The 20,746-nt window shown below is 41.5% G+C and overlaps 1 protein-coding gene across 23 annotated transcripts in view; it reads left to right on the plus strand.

Moving 5' to 3' along the window:
• The window catches only part of LOC114850107 (NACHT, LRR and PYD domains-containing protein 12-like), a 66,432-nt gene extending 50,068 nt beyond the window's left edge, over nt 1-16,364 (plus strand). For 8 of the 23 annotated variants that reach the window (XM_055506179.1, XM_055506182.1, XM_055506183.1 and 5 more), the window contains 8 exons: nt 9,797-11,588; nt 11,774-11,947; nt 12,780-12,953; nt 13,562-13,735; nt 14,298-14,471; nt 14,882-15,055; nt 15,299-15,345; nt 15,465-16,364. In XM_055506179.1, coding sequence (XP_055362154.1) covers nt 9,797-11,588; nt 11,774-11,947; nt 12,780-12,953; nt 13,562-13,735; nt 14,298-14,471; nt 14,882-15,055; nt 15,299-15,345; nt 15,465-16,000 — 3,245 coding nt within the window. In that variant the 3' untranslated portion in view covers nt 16,001-16,364. The other 15 variants (XM_055506191.1, XM_055506194.1, XM_055506189.1 and 12 more) reach the window with 15 other exon arrangements.
• The last annotated feature ends 4,382 nt before the right edge of the window (nt 16,365-20,746 follow it).

Here is a 20,746-nt window from a genome sequence, read left to right on the forward strand (position 1 = left end):
TTGGTGGTTTGTGGTAAACAACTGTGCCTTAAGAAGTCAAGAGCTTACATTACTACTGAAATTATCCAGGACAAAACAATTATAAAATAGGAACTCAGGGCCCTTTCTACTCCAAGACACAGTAGACGGGCTACACAAGTCTCTCATGAGCTTCTTTATTACAAATTCCCACCACAGTTGATAAATAGTTCTGTTGCTCACATTTCTTGATCTTTCTGTGAATCAATTGACTTTATTTGAAGTGTATATGTGAGGAGAAGCTTTATTCATTGTTCTTCTGACAAACACACTGATGATTGATCAAATCTCCATCCAGCCAGTAGCTAAAGTTGATTCCAGATTGTGTGCTATAATATAATAGACATTTCTTAATTCTCAAGCAGTAAATGACAAACACCACAAGCTATGTAACCTTTACTTCCAACTGTATATGTTGTAAATGTTGCTTTTGTTCATCAAAATTCTAGTTTTTTTTTTACTTTTCAGTTTCATAACCTTTCCACCTCTCTGGAAACACAGGGGGGACACGGCCCCCCCTGGAGTCCCTTCAGGACTGTTGAGTGATCCAGGAACCAGCAGTGCCCAGGATTCGATCATGAGGTCTGCACGCCTTGCGACTTACGCTCATCGTCTTACCCAGTGCACCACTGAGGAACCCTTCACACTTGGAGATGCTTCTGGGGTGCTTTTAAGCCTACACTTTGAGAGCCAAATCCAAAAGTTTCTAGAATCATGCGAGATTTGAAATCTCACAACTTCATAAGAACAACCTCTTAACCTCTGAGTCACTGCTCTGTTCGGGTTGTGACATGTTCAATGCTGTATTTACAGTTTATTTGTAGTCAGCCTTACCAAAAATGTCTAAATTACCCTGTGGTCATTTTATAATAAACGTTGTCTCTTTTCTTTTTGATCTGATGTCTGTTACTCTACTAATGAGTCATGACAGTCAGTTTTAAGTTGCAGTCGCATTTGTCAAATAATACTATTACATGAGTGGTGTGCTTGCGTGTACTTTTATACCAGACGGTAATGTGTAATTCAGTGTGAGCAAAGCAGCTTTAAATGCGATGAGTACGATGTCGCGTCTGCCACTGTTTGCACCCAAATCAACAGCAGCACCTTGACCCGCTAGTTAACCCGTCTTTCCCTCCTCTACAGCACTGGTTGAGAAAAGCTGTCGGAGCGATGGCCAGACACGCTGACAGCAGCTGAAACAAGCAGGAGGGAAGCAAACGTCAGTTAACAGACGAACCGCAGATGAGACAGCGGACAGTATCCTTAAAGGTGCAGTACCGCCACCAATTGGTCCTATAGTAAAACTCATCTTATCATACAACTTTTATCCGCTGACTTGAATGAAATATGAACGAAACAAAGCCATACCAAATATCCATATATTAAATACAAAACAGTCCTACACAACTGAGGCTAAGTTACTGTTGAATGTATGTAACAATAAATACATGCCCCAGATGGATAGCAGAACTTTATCTATTACAAGACAACAGCTCGCCTGTCAACAAAAAGCATAGAAAACGTTACAAGGGACATTCCGCGCACCCAGCCCTTCGACAGCAGCGCAACAGAGCCGTTTACCAGCCGTTACAGATCACTGCTCTATATTAACATGAAATACGATGGTGGCATATAAGATAGAGGGGGAAAATGAAAAGAACAGTGAGTAACTCTGTGTATCAAGGAGTTTGACCAGCATCTGAATTTATAACTATGAGATGGTTTGGATGTTTCACTATGCATATTTCTGCATGTGGTGTTTCTTAGCTGACATATTTTCAGGGGATTTATTTTATGAATCAATTTCTCATTATGATTAAATATGTTTATTCACCTTAACAACACAAATTTGTTCAGAACTGTTTTAGAGAAGTTAATTTATAATTAATTTAATTTATTATTAATTTATTTCAGACACTGCATGCAGCCTGCTACACACATGAAGCTATCTATGAAGCCTAAGTGAAAGTAAGAAAAGGAAAAGGTAAATACTGTACTAACCAGTGTGATGTAACTGGTGGAGTCTTTTAATGTTATAACAATATGATTGATCTTACTAAGGTCAATATGCTTAAAATAGCGGCTTATAATGATTTTTGTAAATTTATATGCAACACACTACTCACCAACTCTATCTGTCCGAGTTACCGCTGATCACCTCGAAGGTGAAAAACCTGAGTGACACACCTGATGAAGGTGATCAGCAGGGAGAGAAACCCAGCAGGACAGCGGCCCAGGACCAGGAATGCCCACCCCTGATCTACCTGCAGCATCGGGCCCTGTCTCACCTGGAGTCCTCTGGGAGCACTGAGAGAGTCGTGTTTTTGACCTCTCCAGTGCTTTCAACACCATCCAGCCATCACTGCTGAGGAGGAAGCTGGAGGTGGCAGGTGTGGACCAACATCTGGCTGCTTGGACCATCAACTCTCCCCTTACTCTCGGTGCTCTCTCCTTTTCTGTTCACACTGTACACATCAGATTTTAAACACAACTCCCACCGCTGTCACCTCCAGAAGTTCTCAGATGACACCACCATTGCTGGATGTGTATTGGGGGACGAGTACAGGGGGGTCATCTTTGACTTTGTGGGCTAGTGTGACAACAACAACAACAACAACCTGACACTAAACACCGGCAAAACTAAAGAGTTAGTGCTTGACTTCAGGAGGTCCCCTCCACCACACAGACGACTGGTCAAACAACACAGATGCTAATGAACATCCAGGGCTCAGACACTGAGACTGTGGACACATTTGAATACCTGAGTGTTGACCTCAACACACACACACACACACACACACACACACACACACACACACACACACACACACACACACACACACACACACACACACACACACACGCGGAAAAGACGAAAAAGACGGGAAGACGAGAAAACAAGTCGCTTTATCAGCTCTTCTCCCATCTTTTAATCTGGTGGGAAAATTAGGCTGTTACAATGTAGTTTTAACAGTTTAATTTACAAACGTACTGTGATACTGCAAACTTTAGAGTCGATCCGATACCAAGTAAATACTGGACCAGTATCGCCGATTTAGATACCAATACCGATATCGGTGGTGTTGCCATTGTATTTAACACTATTTTTGTAGATTGTACAAATTGTCATTGTTTCATTTTTGGCTTGAAAATATGAGCACATTCTGCTACTCTTTCTTGCTTCCATCCTTCTTCTTCTTTGTCCTCCGCCTGTTTTTTTTTTCGCTGGCCCGAGTCGCTGAGTCACGTGACATCTCAAAGCAAGAGACTGCGGTCAAGTGAGCCGTCGTTCGTTCATCCGTCGTTCAGCCAGCCGCGCTTCAGAAACGTCTTGCGCCCGTATTACGCGCTAAACTAATAAACTATACAGTAAAAATACACGAATCTTTGTGTGGTGATAGTACACATCTAGTAGAACAAGGGGAAAGTGGTCTGGGCCTGGAACTATGCACCAAAGTCAAGTTATTAACGATTAAAGTTGACTATACGGCCCATACTGTTACAGTATGAACTGGTAGTTTTGAATACTAATAAATCCAAAACTATACAGTAAAAATACACAAATCTTGTGTGGTGATAGTAGACGTCTAGTAGAATAGGGAGAAAGTGGTCTGGGCCTGGAACTATGCACCAAAGTCAAGTTATTGATCAATAAAGTTGACTATACGGCCCATACTGTTACAGTATGAACTGGTAGTTTTGAATACTAATAAATCCAAAACTATACAGTAAAAATACACAAATCTTTGTGTGGTGATAGTAGACGTCTAGTAGAATAGGGAGAAAGTGGTCTGGGCCTGGAACTATGCACCAAAGTCAAGTTATTGATCAATAAAGTTGACTATACGGCCCATACTGTTACAGTATGAACTGGTTGTTTTGAATACTAATAAATCCAAAACTATACAGTAAAAATACAAGAATCTTTGTGTGGTGATAGTAGACGTCTAGTAGAATAGGGAGAAAGTGGTCTGGGCCTGGAACTATGCACCAAAGTCAAGTTATTGATCATTAAAGTTGACTATACGGCCCATACAGTTACAGTATGAACTGGTAGTTTTAAATTCTAATAAATCCCAAACTATACAGTAAAAATACACAGATCTTTGTGTGGTGATAGTACACTTCTAGTAGATCAGTGGGAAATTGGTCTGAGCCTGGAACTATGCACCAAAGTCAAGTTATTGATCATGAAAGTTGACTTTATTACAGTATGTCAAAGCACTTTCAAATACTGCTAAAACGTAAACTATACAGTAAAAATACACAGATCTTTGTGTGGTGATAGTACACTTCTAGTAGAACAAAGGGAAAGTGGTCTGAGCCTGGAACTATGCACCAAAGTCAAGTTATTGATTATCAAAGTTTCGCTCTGACGTACAGGTGCAGACGCTCAGAGACGCAGACAGACCAGATAGTTAGTCTTTGAAATCACAGCAGCAGTGGGAGGAGTAAAAGCTCAACCAAAGTATCAATGTTTTTGTCGCAGTATCGATCGATATCAATACTAGCGTTGGTATCGATATTATCGATATTAGGATCGATCCGTCCACACCTGCGGTTCAGTTATTGGTCGTATTTGTTTGCGGAGTTCGTTCCTTTCACCGTGACAAAAGCGGAAGTAACCAAATATAAGTTCAGAACCGAAGAAACTACAAACTACTAGAAGAAGAGACTCTGGTAAGAAACCACCACACGCCTGTCTGGGTGTTAGACGCTACGTTTCACGGACGGATTCAACCTGTTGCTGGGAGTGAAACTACTGTTGCCACTGCTGCAGTTTTCATGTGGTGTCGGACATTAAAGGGTTAAAAATCAGGTCAAAGACGCATGAAGTTTCTAGCTCTCTAACTAGTTTATCAGGTTATGAGGTGTATACACACCTAGGTTCTTCTTATTTACTTAGTTTTATAACACAGGTTTTAAGTTAGGGTTGCCAACACTGATTAAATAAATCTTTTCTTGATATTGTAAACTGTGGATATGGTGGAGGTTTTGTTCCTGTGTGGTGTAGTGTAAAACCTTCATACTATTTGTAAGGAAGAAGAGAGTAGGCTGATTAGAGAAATGACCAGGCAGGTGGTGAACAGCAAGACAGATGGGAGTATATGGTCTTGTAAAAAAGTCAGTCAAAGTCATTTATTGTTATTTTGCTTTGCCTATTGTAGAATTCACTGTTTTGTTGTCTGCCCCATCAATCCTTGTCTCACTTTTACCATCCTTACTGTTTGTCAGCTCATTTTTAAAAGGATCAGTTTGAGTTGTGGCGATCATCAAATTTCTGTTCATGCATCACCTCAGCCACCTCTGTTCAAACCCTGATCAGCAGCCAGCCAGTCATAGCAGATCAGCTGACCACCCATGCAGCCACACCTTACGGTATATTTTTATAATTCTTTAACAGGAGAGAGTACAAAGTCTGTGTGGGTAAGTATGCACTCTATTGCACTGATGGCAAACCAGGAAACAGCTCTCATGGACATAATCTTTATTATGTATATTATGGTATATCTATCTCTGTATGTTGCAACATTTGTTGTCTAGCCAAGTTTAATTTTCATTTCATTATTGTTTATAATTATTAGTTGTATTTTGTTTTTTGGAGAATAGAAAAACTAAAGCGTTAAACATCAGGTAAAAGACACAACACATGACATCTCTAGCTCTCTAACTAGTTTAACAGGTTAAGAGGTTTATACACACCTCGGTTCTTTTTATTTACTTAGTTTTATAACGCAGGTTTTAAGTTACTTGACTTTTTTCAACACTCTGTTTAATTGAATCTTTTCTTGATATTGTAAACTGTGGATATGGTGGCGTTTTTGTTCCTGTGTGGTGTAGTGTACTGTAGTAAAACCTTCATACTATTTGTAAGGAAGAAGAGAGAGGAGGCTGATTAGAGAAATGACCAGGCAGGTGGTGAACAGCAAGACAGGCGGGAGTTATTTGTAAGGAAGAAGAGAGAATATGTGTCCATGCATCACCTCAGCCACCTCTGTTCAAACCCTGTTCAGCAGCCAGCCAGTCATAGCAGATCAGCTGACCACCCATGCAGCCACAGCCTCTCATTACAGTATGTTTTTATCATTCGTTAACAGGAGAGAGCATCAGTAGAACACATTTACACCCTTCAAGGGAGAAAGCCAGGTTCCTTTTGTAGTACTCACATCTTCTTCCTGTGACCAAAAGTACAAAGTCTGTGTGGGTGAGTATACAGTCTATTTCACTGATTGCAAACCAGGAAACAGCTCTCTTGGACATAATGTCTATTGGCCTTTGTCTGTGTATCTATCTCTATATGTTTCAACTTGTGTTGTCATACAGCCAAGTTTAATTTTACACCAATACGTCTCATTTATTATATATAATTATTAGTTGTATTTTGTTTTTTGGCAAATAGAATAACTAAAGTTGCATATTTCCAAATTTTTTTAAGAAAATTTGTTTTTACATAATTGTGAAATGTATGTCTTATCAAAATGCAATTAACGTGGTAATTTTGTCAATATGTTTAGTTGTAGATTTATTCTATCTATTATAATTTCTTGTTACTTGTACAACTACTGTATGTTTGTCCATAAGTGGTAAGGGATTTTTTTTTTCATTTGTGTGCACTGCCTACAACATACACTTTACATATGTGTGTTTGGTATGAAGTTAGAGTTCGTCTTGATATACAGTACTGCAAAACATTGTGTAGAGAAATCCTCTCAATTTCAGTAGTGTGAGAGTTCAAAAAGGAAGGTGATGGAAAAACAGTGGATTTTAAAATAAACGCTAACAACAGTTAGCCACAGCGATGTCTAAACTGCAGGCTGAGAATCAGACACATGGCCTACTGTAACTACTGTTACTCACACTGACAAAGCATGCAAACCGTAAATGTATTGTAAATGTACGAGAGCCTACCAAAAAAATTTTTTTGGAAAAGTGGAGATTTATTTTTTAATATAGTCTCCTTTTTTAGTTTGATACACTTGACCCAGCGACGTATGGGGTGCCGAATGTAAAAGGAGCACCTATAACTAGTTTTCTCACATTTAACTAAATGACACAACATGTTTTCTCATATTTAGTTAAATGTGCAAAAGTCTAAATGTAAATGTTAAATGTTGAAGCGGAGCCTCAGACCGCACACCTGTCGTTACAGCCCGTTCAATCTCCACTAATGGGAGGTTTGGGCCTGGCGCGCTGTCATGGTGGAAGAGCACATTTTTCTTCGCCAAATGGGGCCGTTTTTTTCTGCAATTCGGCTTCGAATCGAATCCAATACTTCGGCATAGTATAGCCCTGGGACCGTTTTGCCCTTCTACATGTAGTCGATGTAGATCACACTGTGTGAGTCCCAGAAGACAGTGGCCATCATCTTTCTGGCCGATAGGGCAGTCTTCGCCTTCTTTGGAGCATGTTCTCTGGATGAAGTCCACTGCTTGGACTGTTCCTTGGTCTCTGGTGTGTACCAGTGGATCCATGTTTCGTCGACAGTCATGAAACAGCATGAAAACTCCTTCGAATTGCGCTTAAACAGCGTCAAACACTTCTCTGAAGTGGTCTCATGGTTGCGCTTGGGTGCCGCGTTTGCTCACTCCGGAAAACATCGCGCCGACAGCTTTCTCATGCCCAAAATTTCATGCAGGATATGACCCACGCGGTCTTTTGAGATACTGCCTCAGCTATCTCACGCACCTTCAATCGGAGGTCTGCCAATAGGAGATCGTGGATTTTTGTCACGTTAACCTCTGTGATAGACGTTTTCGGGGCGCCTGGGCGTGGCTCATCAAAAACTGATGTGCCACCATGTTGAAATTTGTTTAACCAAGAGAAGAGAAGAGTCACCGTACACAGCATCCAAGTGCTCTTTGATTTCGCTGCGTGATTTACCTTACAAAAACAAGAATCGGATCACCGATCAATGCTCTATTTGCATTTTTCTAAAATCCACGGACATAACCACTTCTGCAAGCTGTCAAAATAAAGGTACAAGTCCGATTCGGCTAAAATTCGTCTAAGAGAATATACTACTTATCTTGTGATAGTGGTGCCATCGTGCGGCGGGGCTAAGTACCTATTAGACCACCCTTGTATTTTAGTTGATGACTTTCAGTGCGGATGAATGATTTGTTTTTCTTCTCCACCTGAAAGTAGAAAGTGTGAATTCATGAGTCAGCCTGAGAACAGAGAGGAGGGAGCCCTGCCCTCTAAACCCAGTCTGCGTGAAGACCATGAGAGCCAGAACAAAGCTCAGAGGTGAGATGACTGAGACCATCTGACTAATTCTGTCTCCAAGTCACAGATACTGATTAATATTTCATAATCACATATTTACTATTATTGGTCGTTTATGAAGGACTGAGAGTCATGGGAGAGTCACCAAAGTTGTTTTTCTTTCAGGTTTCATCAGAGACAAGAATCCGCTGAACTTGGACATGAACCTGAACCCGGCTGCATGTCCTGCCAGAGCGATGGGTCAAAGGACGTTATTATTACTTTTAAAGACCAACATGCATTAGAGTCAAAGTGAGTTATTCATTTGAATCAAGTTGAAAAAACATGATGCAAAAAAAATGCAAAGTTTATATGATGATAAATACTTCTTCTTTACATTTCTCGATCTTTCTGATGTGAGTTAGAGGCATTAATGTGAACAAGAAGCTTTTATTCACTGTTCTTCCAGCAACCGCTCTGATTAAATCTCTATTCAACCAGTAGCTCTTATCCTATAGAGCGTCTCAGGAGCTGCTCCCCTTTTAATGAAGTGCTGACTTGCAGGCAGATGTCAACACAAATGCTAATTACTCCTGGAGACTTTAGTTGTGATGTGGTTGTCAGTGAGTGTAGACGACTGTTTGTCCCTATTGTCGGCACCAGAACCAACGTCCAACAATGAATGAATGCAGGAAGTAGTTAAATGTTCCTAGTTCAACATATTCCCACTGGGAACTGCCCAGTACAACCAGTCTGATCCGAGCATTTGTCCCAACACTTCAGCCTTGTTCAGTGAAGGAGGCAGAGATATATGTTGTTCAGAGCTGAGACTGAAGCAACTGACTGACAGTAAACCTTCGCTACAGGGAGTCTCTGACTCACTGCTCACATCCAACATCACTTCATGGACCTTTACCTTGTGTGTGTCTCTGTGTGGACTCATTCTTCATGGTTCCTCCACAGAGTGGACCAGCAGAGATCAGAGGTTCCCAGTGCTCAGTCTGTCCAGCAGCACCAAACACACCTGGACTCCATATTTATGGTCTGTACATGTACAACTACTACTGTTCATCTGTTGTGTTCAATCATCTCCATGCTGCACTTTTTAGACCAGTGGATGTCAGTGTGTCCAACATGGATCTGATGTTTAGCTCCATGGTTTTAGTTGGATCAGGTCATTCATTTAGTTTCTGTTCCAGCTGCTGGAGGAAAACATTGTCACATTTGTGAAGAAGGAGTTGAAGAAGATCCAGAAGGGTCTGAGTCCAGATTACCCAGAATGCTTAGAGAGTCAGAGGAAGGATGAGGAGGAGTTGGATGGTGAGGATGAAGAGCAGAAGAGGAGCAGCAGAGACGCGTTTCTGAAGATCACAGTGAACTTCCTGAGGAGGATGAAGCAGGAGGAGCTGGCTGACTGTCTGCAGAGCAGTAAGAGCATTTATCTACATAATCAGAGACACAATCACACAATTACTGATGTCTTGAGTTAATTTTGTTTTATATGTGGACCATACTTAAATTCTCATTCTTCGATCAAACTACATGAATCATAACCATTTTCTTGTTCATTCAGGATCTTCTGCTGCACTTTGTCAGGATCAACTTAAATCTCGCCTGAAGCAGAAGTTCCAGTGTGTCTTTGAAGGCATCGCTAAAGCAGGAAAGCCAACCCTTCTGAACCAGATCTACACAGAGCTCTACATCACAGAGGGAGGGACTGGAGAGGTCAACGATGAACATGAGGTCAGACAGATTGAAACAGCCTTCAGGAAACCAGACAGAGCAGAAACAAGCATCAGACCAGAAGACGTCTTTAAAGGCTCAGCTGGAAGAGATGGAGCCATCAGAACAGTGATGACAAAGGGAGTGGCTGGCATTGGGAAAACAGTCCTAACACAGAAGTTCACTCTGGACTGGGCTGAAGAAAAAGCCAACCAGGACATACACTTCACATTTCCATTCACCTTCAGAGAGTTGAATGTGCTGAAAGAGCAAAGGTTCAGCTTGGTGGAACTTGTTCATCACTTCTTCACTGAAACCAAAGCAGCAGGAATCTTCATTTTTAAACACTTTAAGGTCGTTTTCATCTTGGACGGTCTGGATGAGTGTCGACTTCCTCTGGACTTCAACAAGACTAAAACCCTGACTGATGTCACAGAGTCCACCTCAGTGGATGTGCTGCTGACAAACCTCATCAGGGGGAACCTGCTTCCCTCTGCTCACCTCTGGATCACCACACGACCTGCAGCAGCCAATCAGATCCCTCCTGGGTGTGTTGACATGGTGACAGAGGTCAGAGGGTTCACTGACCCACAGAAGGACGAGTACTTCAGGAAGAGATTCAGAGATGAGCAGCAGGCCACAACAATCATCTCCCACATCAAGACGTCACGAAGCCTCCACATCATGTGCCACATCCCAGTCTTCTGCTGGATCACTGCTACGGTTCTGGAGGATCTGCTGGAAACCAGAGAGGGAGGAGAGCTGCCCAAGACCCTGACGGAGATGTACATCCACTTCCTGGTGGTTCAGACCAAAGTGAAGAACATCAAGTATGATGGAGGAGCTGAGACAGATCCACTCTGGAGTCCAGAGAGCAGGAAGATGATTGAGTCTCTGGGAAAACTGGCTTTTGAGCAGCTGCAGAAAGGAAACCTGATCTTCTATGAGTCAGACCTGACAGAGTGTGGCATCGATGTCAGAGCAGCCTCAGTTTATTCAGGGGTGTTCACACAGGTGTTTAAAGAGGAAAAAGGGCTGTATCAGGACAAGGTGTTCTGCTTCGTTCATCTGAGTGTTCAGGAGTTTCTGGCTGCTCTTCATGTCCATCTGACCTTCATCAACTCTGGAGTCAACCTCATGTCACAAATATCCTGGTTTAAACATTTTATGATGAAACATAGAACTTCACAGTTCTACCACGTTGCTGTGGACAAGGCTTTAGAGAGTCCAAATGGACACCTGGACCTGGTCCTCCGCTTCCTCCTGGGATTTTCTCTTGAGAAAAACCAGTCATTCTTACAAGGTTTGATGACACGGATGAGTAGTAATTTACAAACCAATCAGGAAACAGTTCAGCACATCAAGAAGAAAATCACAGAGTTTCCTTCTGCAGAGAAAAGCATCAACCTCTTCCACTGTCTGAATGAGCTCAATGATTGTTCTTTAGTAGAGGAGATCCAACACTATCTGAAATCAGGAAGTCTCTCCACAGATAAACTGTCTCCTGCCCAGTGGTCAGCTCTGGTTTTCATCTTATTGTCTTCAGCAAATGATCTTGAAGTATTTGAGCTGAATAAATTCTCTGCTTCAGAGGAGGCTCTTCTGAAGTTGCTGCCTGTGGTCAAAGCTTCCAACACGGCTCTGTAAGTATTTTGTAAAGCTTCTAAATGTTGAATGTACCATTTATTTAATCAGGACTGTTTTAAATGAGAGACATGAGTATAAATGTGGTTGTCTTTCTCTGCTCGACTGAATTTGCGTAGCTTTTTTTTTAGTGTTGTTTATGTTTCATTTTGATTACAATTTATGTCCATTACTTTCCCACCAGACTGAGTCGCTGTAACCTGTCAGAGAGAAGCTGTGAAGCTCTGTCCTCAGTTCTCAGCTCTCAGTCCTCTAGTCTGAGAGAACTGGACCTGAGTAACAACAACCTGCAGGATTCAGGAGTGACGCTACTGTGCGCTGGACTGAAGAGTCCTCACTGTCGACTGGAGACTCTCAGGTCAAGATTTTTCAGTGTGTTCTTTCATTTGACAATCTTTTGTACTTCATATTTAATGGTTTAAACCAGACATGTTTCTCATTTCATTGATTTTTTTCTAGGTTTGTCAATATCTATCCCCTTTGCCATCAGGAGTGGTTGTAGTGTGTGACATTATGATGGCGTGTACAGTACCTGTAACCAAAGTCTTTGATTGATTTGACAACAGGCGACACTTGAACCTGTGTGTGATGCTTCCTGTCAGACAATGATGTCACTTTATAGAGACACAAGCAGGAAACAGGAGCATGAATATGAGGCTGAGGGGAGAACATTCATCTGACTGGGATCAGTTCTAAAGATGATTTGGGATTTGAGCCAAACATTAGTCTGAACATTTTCCATAAGATGACACAGAGTAGTTCAGATTTAGAGAGAAGACGATGAATGAAATGAATGAATGATGAACATGCCTCGTTTTCTACTGGTTCCAGCAGCAGCTTGTGAATCAGTGGTGACATCAACAGGTGTATAAATGTTGTACTGACATGTGGATGATTCAATTCAATTCAATTCAATTTTATTTATATAGCGCCAAATCACAACAAAGTTATTTCAAGGCACTTTACAAAGTAAGGTTTAAAACCTCACACAACTAAACCCAACAAATCCCACATACAGCAAGCATTTAATTTGACAGCAACAGATGTGATGATGTGTAGAAGCTGAGATCATGACAACACAACAACACAAGTACAAAGTCACTCTGCTCATTTTAGCCTAAACATCAGTGATCAGGACAAATATGACTCATTATTAATGCTTTGATCCACGTATTTTATTCTTTATTCAGATTAGGTGGCTGCAGTTTGTCAAAGATCAGCTGTGATTCTCTGGTCTCAGCTCTGAAGTCCAACCCATCACATCTGACACGACTGGACCTGAGTAACAACAACCTGCAGGATTCATCAGTGAAGCATCTGTGTGGTTTTCTGGAGAGTCGTCACTGTCGACTGGAGACTTTGAGGTCAGACGCTATGTTTTAGTTCTGTGTGAGCTTGATGTCAACGTTGTGCTGAAACATGAGGCTAATTTTCTACTGATCCACACTGTCTGTTTTGTGCTTCTGTGCTTTCATCCGTTCTGTTTAGATTTAGTTTGATTCAGTCCTTGTTTCATTATTTTATTTCATTCCTGAGAATGAAAACAAAACCAAGTTGAATGATCAGTAACTGATGCTCCAACACTTTTCTAAGGCTTCATCATGTTGGTTCTGACCCAAATATTCAAACCCAAGACCCTGTAATCAGAAGTTCTGGATCTGCTTGTTTGACTCTATTAAATGTTCCCTCAGTATAAAATGTTTCTGTTATGATGTTGTTTTGTCAGTAGAAGAAGTACCTGTCCAGAACCTGAGTTATGACGTCTGAGCTGAAGCAGCAGCGTGTTGTCATTAATATTAATGAGTCTTTGTTACTATTTTAACCTGCATCCTGTTGGTTCTGATGTTGGGACCTTCTAAGTTCTAAACGTCTACTTTCTGAAGCGTCTTCAGCTCCAAACACATGATGAAACACTGAATGGTTTCAACTGGCTCTTTGTTTTCTACTGTTTCATCTTTGATTCTTTTTTCAGATTGAGTGGCTGCAATTTGTCAGAGATCAGCTGTGATTCTCTGGTCTCAGCTCTGAAGTCCAACCCGTCACATCTGACACAACTGGAGCTGAGTAACAACAACCTGCAGGATTCATCAGTGAAGCATCTGTGTGGTCTTATTGAGAGTCGTCACTGTCGACTGGAGACTCTGAGGTCAGACTCCATGTTTTAGTTCTGTGTGAGCTTAATAGTTAAATGTGTTCATGTTATTGACAGTTGTCTTCAGATGATCGTTGAATTGAACATGTTCTCAGAGAGAGTGAGTGTGAGACACATGACAGAGCAGAAGGAGAAACCTCTGCTCAGCAGAACCAAACTGTTGCTGCACCAACTTTCTCTTTAAATCACTACATGGTCTGAGAAGATGAAGCCACATCCAGGTGAATGACAGCATCTGTGCTGTGAGATCCACTAACCACACATTTGTGTAGTGTGATGAGAAAGTTCCTCCTCTGTCTCTATTCAGTGTCTGGACACAGAGAAGCTGGAGGTTGAAGCTTCCACCATTAAGCGCAGACGAGAAGTTTGTTTATCAGAGTTTAGACAGGAACATTTCAGTCAGGATCATGTTGTTGGTTCTGTCTCCATCAAGACGACATGGAAGAAACGAATGAATCACAATAAAGACACAAAGATGTTGTTGAGAAAATCATGACGACACCTAGAGACACTGAATGGTTTCATTTCCATCTTAACCCACATCTTCATCTTTCAGACTGAGTGTGTGTGACCTGTCAGAGAGAAGCTGTGAAGCTCTGTCCTCAGTTCTCAGCTCTCAGTCCTCTAGTCTAAGAGAACTGGACCTGAGTAACAACAACCTGCAGGATTCAGGAGTGAAGCTACTGTCTGTTGGACTGAAGAGTCCTCACTGTCGACTGGAGACTCTCAGGTCAGGATTCATGAAGCTAAGATCATCTAAGAAATGTGCACAACACTCACATTGTCTGTAAAGTCCTTTAATGAGCTCATACTACAGAACCAAGTTATTAAACAGGCAGGAAGTCTAAACTGTGGAGGATGAATAAACTCTTCACATTTCTGTGTAAACTCTTTAGTCACATATATTAAAATGTGAACCGTTTTCAACTCCTCCGTCTTTGTTTTACTGCTTGTTCACCAGGTTTGTCAGTGTCTGACTCCAGTTTGCAGACTCTCATTGTCACGTTGCTGATGATCAGATCACATTTCAAGCAGGAACCTATTAACAGTTCCTAGTATTTCTCTCCACTGTAGATGATCAAATGTGCCTCTAATCCAAACTGTAGTATGTAAGTGTGCTTTAACATTGTGTGTGTTCAGGCTGTCAGGCTGTCTGCTCTCAGAGGACGCTTGTGTCTCTTTGGCCTCAGCTCTGAGCTCCAACCCCTCCCATCTGAGAGAGCTGGACCTGAGCTACAATCATCCAGGAGACTCAGGAGTGGAGCTGCTGTCTGCTGGAGTCAAGAATCCACACTGGAGACTGGACACTCTCAGGTATGGACACGACTACACACAGTGTCTGATGGAGGAGCAAGTAGGGATGTGGAGCTCTATGAACTTAGAACCCAACCTTGGAGTGTGTGATAATAAACACATTCAGACTTTGCTTCCTGTGGTGTCACATTAGTTTGTCCATCCCTACATACAAGCCTCCATCTGAACACAATCCTACAACAATGTGTGTGAGAGCCATGTAATGTCCATGTCTGCATGTCTCTGACCCCCTCCTCCTTTCAGGGTGGAGCCAGGTGGAGTCCGATGGTTGACACCAGGTCTGAGCAAGTGTAAGTTTGTTTGTACTGAGATCAGCAACATTCAACCATCTTCAAACTGTCATGAGTCATCATCAAACTGATGATGGATCAATAACTGCAGCTGGATTGTGTCTTGTTCTCTCCATCAGATTTCTGTCAACTCACCATCGACACAAACACAGTGAACAGGAAACTACAACTGTCTGACAACAACAGGAAGGTGACACGTGTGGAGGAGTATCAGTCATATCCTGATCATCCACACAGATTTGACTACTGGTATCAGCTGCTGTGTAGTAATGGTCTGACTGGTCGCTGTTACTGGGAGGTTGAGTGGGGTGGAGACGTTGATATATCAGTGAGTTACAGAGGAATCGGAAGGAAAGGACGCAGTAAAGACTGTTTGTTTGGATTCAACGATCAGTCCTGGAGTCTGATCTGCTCTGATGATGGTTACTCTGTCAGACACAATAACACATTTACACCCATCTCCTCCTCTGTGTCTCACAGAGTATCAGTGTATGTGGACTGTCCTGCTGGTTCTCTGTCCTTCTACAGAGTCTCCTCTGACAAACTGATCCACCTTCACACCTTCAACACCACATTCACTGAACCTCTTTATCCTGGGTTTGGGGTTAGGCACAGTTGGCCTGGTTCCTCAGTGTCTCTGTGTGATGTGTCATAGTGAGTTTGATCCTGTCAGGGAAACATTGTCACTGTGAAACATAGTTCAGTCTGTTCACGTCTGTCTCATTTTCAGATTCATGTATTAAACCAGTATTAGATGTATGTACTTGTGGATTGTGTGATCTTTGCAGTACACCTCTTTTCCCATTATCTTTCATTTTCCTCTGTTATTGAAATAAACTGCAAAAATGTCTCTCATCAGCTCCTTTATTACAGTTGATAAATAGTTGTGTTGCTCCCATTTATTGATTTTTCCATGAATCATTTCATTTGAAGTATTATTCACTGTTCTTCTGACAAACACTGATCAAGTTGTTTGAGATTGTGTGCTATAATATAATAAACATGTATGTAACCTTTAACTGTCAATTAATTTTTTTTGCTTTTGTTCAAAATTCTAGTTAGTTTTACTTCTCAGTTTCATAAGGCCTCCTTTCCACCTCTCTGGAAACGCAGGGGGGACACGGCCCCCCCTGGAGTCCCTTCAGGACTGTTGTGTGATCCAGGAACCAGCAGTGCCCAGGATTCGATCATGAGGTCTGCACGCCTTGCGACTTACGCTCATCGTCTTACCCAGTACACCACTGAGGAACCCTTCACACTTGGAGATGCTTCTGGCGTGCTTTTAAGCCTACACTTTGAGAGCAGCGTCTAAAAGTTTCTAGAATCATGCAAGATTTGAACCCTCAACCTAACTTCACAAAACAACCTCTTAACCTCTGAGCCACTGCTCTGTTCAGGATGTGACATGTTCAATGTTGTATTTATAGTTTATTTGGACAAAAAGAACTTGAAAGCATCTACAGGTATGGAGGACTTGAACCAACAACCTGTCTTTACAGCAGCAGCATCTTATCTCTCGGAATAATATGGTTAAGGTTGTATTTACCGTTTACTTCACAACAAGACCTTAAAAACATCTAGCATTATTTGGGGATTCAGGCCTTAATATAATAAACCTTGTCTCTATTCTTTTTGATCTGATGTCTGTTACTCTACTAATGAGTCATGACAGTCAGTTTTAGGTTGCAGTCACATTTGTCAAATGATACTATTACATGTGGGTTGTGCTTGCGTGTACTTTTATACCAGACGGTAATGTGTAATTCAGTATGAGCAGAGCAGCTTTAAATGCTGAGTGCGATGTCGCGTCTGCCACTGTTTGCACCCAAATCAACAGCAGCACCTTGACCCGCTAGTTAACCTGTATTTCCCTCCTCTACAGCACTGGTTGAGAAAAGCTGTCGGAGCGATGGCCAGACACGCTGACAGCAGCTGAAACAAGCAGGAGGGAAGCAAACGTCAGTTAACAGACGAACCGCAGATGAGACAGCGGACAGTATCCTTAAAGGTGCAGTACCGCCACCTATCGGTCATATAGTGAAACTCATCTTATCGTACAAATTTAATCTGCTCACTTGAATGAAATATGAACGAAACAAAGTCATACCAAATATTCATATACACAGAAAACATTCATATATCAATTACAAAACAGTCCTACTTAACTGAGGCTAAGTTACTGTCTGGCGACTCTATGTGACAACAACACATTAATTTGCTTAGCGCAAACATATACATTTCTATACCACGACATAGTGCAGTGTCTTATACAAATGTACCACTAAATACATGCCTCAGATGGATAGCAGAACTTTATCTATTACAAGACAACAGCTCGCCTGCTAACAAAAAACACAGAAAACGTTAGAATCCACGACAGTACGGTGTCCGGCAAGGGACATTCCGCGCTCACAGCCCTATTACAGCAGAGTAACGGCGTCTTCTAGCGGCCGTTATAGGTCCCTGTTTTATAATAACATGAAATTCGATGGTGGCATGTAAGACAGAGGGAGAAAAAGAAAAGAACAGTGAGTAACTCAGTGTATTAAGGAGGTTGACCAGCATCTGAATTTATAACTAAGAGATGGTTCGGATGGTTCAGTGTGCATATTTCTGGAAGTGGCAATGAAAGGGAATTTATTTTATGAATCAATTACTCATTATAATTAAATCTGTTTATTTACCTTAACAATACAAATTTGTTCAGAACTGTTTTAGAGAAGTTAATTTATCGCACCACTGACTAGTATTAAAGCTTTAACAGTCCCTAACGCTCCTCTAGTCACTGATCCATATTATCATCATTACATGGGTTCTATCAGACAGTGAGCTGCACGTTGTTACATAATAAACAAAAGGCAACGAGTATTACCTCAAATAGACTGTCTATGGCATTCACTAAACGAAGACATTTGACGATGGCTTTATTCGACTTTGGGACGATGGAGTCTAATATCTAAGGCTCCCAGTGAACCCTGTAGCCACTGGGGCGTAAAAGGAGCAGAGGTCCTGGTATTAGGAGAAGTGATTTGCATACTTTGTACCACAGGTACAGGTGTATTTATATTGCATTCACACCACTGATGATTCTGAGCGTGTGGTGGTGTCAGAGTGTGGAACTGCCACTAGAAGGAGCCATTTATCTAAATATCAGATTAGCTGAACACTGCATGTAGTCAAATGAGTTGTCTCTAACTAAATCTGATCTAAATTATGTCTTAAAAAGCTTAAAGATTTGTTGGATTTTTTTCTCAGTTTAGTTTTGGATACCTTTTAATTTTTTATTATCATGTGTGTATGAATTTGTGCTGCTCATGCTCAAAGACTTTTAAAAAAACAACAGGACAGAGTTACTGAGGAAAGAAGTGTTTATTAATAATAGCTGTGGTAGCAATAACTGTAACAATAGTTATGATAATCATATATAATAAACCATATTTGTTGAAGCAGATTGAGAGCATACAGAAACAATAACCAGGTAAACATCTAAAAATACCTAAAACAAAACAAAAAAAAAACAAACAAAAAAACTATTTGATTAAGTGAAGCTGCAATTAGACATCAGGATCTCCTTGTTTGTGTAATTTACAGTAATACAATGTTCCACTGCTGATCAGGAAGAAGACGGGAGGATACATAAAGAATAAAGCAACACTGGAGCCACAACCTGACGAATGAGAAAAAAAGCCCACAAATACAAACAGAATGGAAGAATTCAGTTTTTCTTTCAGTTTTTACTCAATAATCAGCATTCAGACGTTTTTGCTTTGGGGATCTGCATAGGACAGGGAGGCTGCTGAGGTTTGGGGAATGACATGGGTTTTAAAGGTAACAGTATACTTAATTGCAAGCGTCAGAGCATCCGAATGGACCAAGTTTTGGGAAGCTCAGCTCCTCCATCATCACAACAATGCTCCACATCCAGCTGTTGCAGCCTGTAGCTTCCCACATGTTCACGCCTTGTTTGAAGGCAGAACGTCTCGCCCACTTGTTCCCGTTTCCACACAGGCTGATAGTGCAGCTTATACACATATATGTGTATATATCAGTTATCAATATTTAAATGTTTTTCAACATTTATGCTTGATGCATAGTCTTTACGTTTGTGCTCACTGAGACAGATCTCACAGGAAATAAACACATCATCATAACCAACAAGTAAATTAATTTGCGTTTAATTTAAAACCAATTTGGAAGAAAGAACTGCATTTGTAGCCTCACTTCACACTGTTTACCAGAACTTTACTTAAAGAAATACAATAACTGCAATGATCTATATTACCATTTAAGGAAATGTACCGCTGTGGTGTGAGCTTTAAGCTGATAATGCATAATCAGAGGTGGGAAGCGTTCATATGCAGCCTTTAGGTCGAGCCCACACAAAAACTGTCTCTGCAGCAAGTATACTGTGGCCTTTATGGTGGAGGTAGGTGTGGTTTTGGCTGAACTGTACTGTAGCTGTAGTCAGGCTCTATAGGCTATAGACTGGGAGTGGAGGATGGAGGGTCTGGTTGCCAGGAAGTGTCAGATAATAATAGCTGCTTTTGGACTTTTATCTGAGGTATACACAATACAAAGAGGAAAACACACATACTGACTGTTTTGGTAGGAAGCGTAGGGAACATTGAGTCTGTGTACTGTAATGCAGGTAAAGGTTCGATGCCCTAGTTTTTCTGTGGGTGTTTTTGTTTAATTTAAGGCAGGGGTTTCTTGGAGAGGATGTGGATGGGAGGTGGGAGGCCTCGGGGGTCACAGTAAGGACAGCATGCTGGCTTAAACAGAAGGGTACAGTAATCAGCCATAGAGAATACCAGAGCTAGAATGAATGCTGCTTCACACCGTTTAATCTCTCCAGTGGGTGATGGATAGAGAGCACTTACAGTACATGTAAACAGGACAAAGGTCTTAACTATTAAGTGAAAGAGCGGGGGGGAAATCAGAATCAAAAGAACATGTCAGAGATCAGAGGGGTCCTGAATCTCTGAAGATCGACATCGTTAGTTGCTTTTCATTTTTTGTTTGTTGTCCATAAAGTCTCGCTTCGGTTTCTCCCGCCGTGTTTATGCAACCAGTCCGTTCTGTATCCGTTAGTTCATCCCACCGCAGGGAGTTCTTCTGCCGAGCGATGGGGTAGAGAGAGTTTTTAAAAAAAAAAGTCCGTCTGCAGGACGCACCCGCAGTGGTTCAGTCCCAGTCTGTGATGCTTTAAGACGTTCCTCCAGGGGTTCGTCCACGACACTGAAAACAAAGCTGCCGGCCGCACACGCTCAGCTGAGAGAGAAATCAATGCATTTGCATACCTGGGATGTACGACTGAAAGGCCTCACACTGAGCCACAGCCGTCAAAAGAATAACACGAGAGTCCAAGTTTGTTTGCAAAGATAAACTGGACAAGAAAGAA

This window comes from Betta splendens, chromosome 24 (assembly GCF_900634795.4).
Source record: "Betta splendens chromosome 24, fBetSpl5.4, whole genome shotgun sequence".
Classification (NCBI taxonomy): domain Eukaryota; kingdom Metazoa; phylum Chordata; class Actinopteri; order Anabantiformes; family Osphronemidae; genus Betta; species Betta splendens.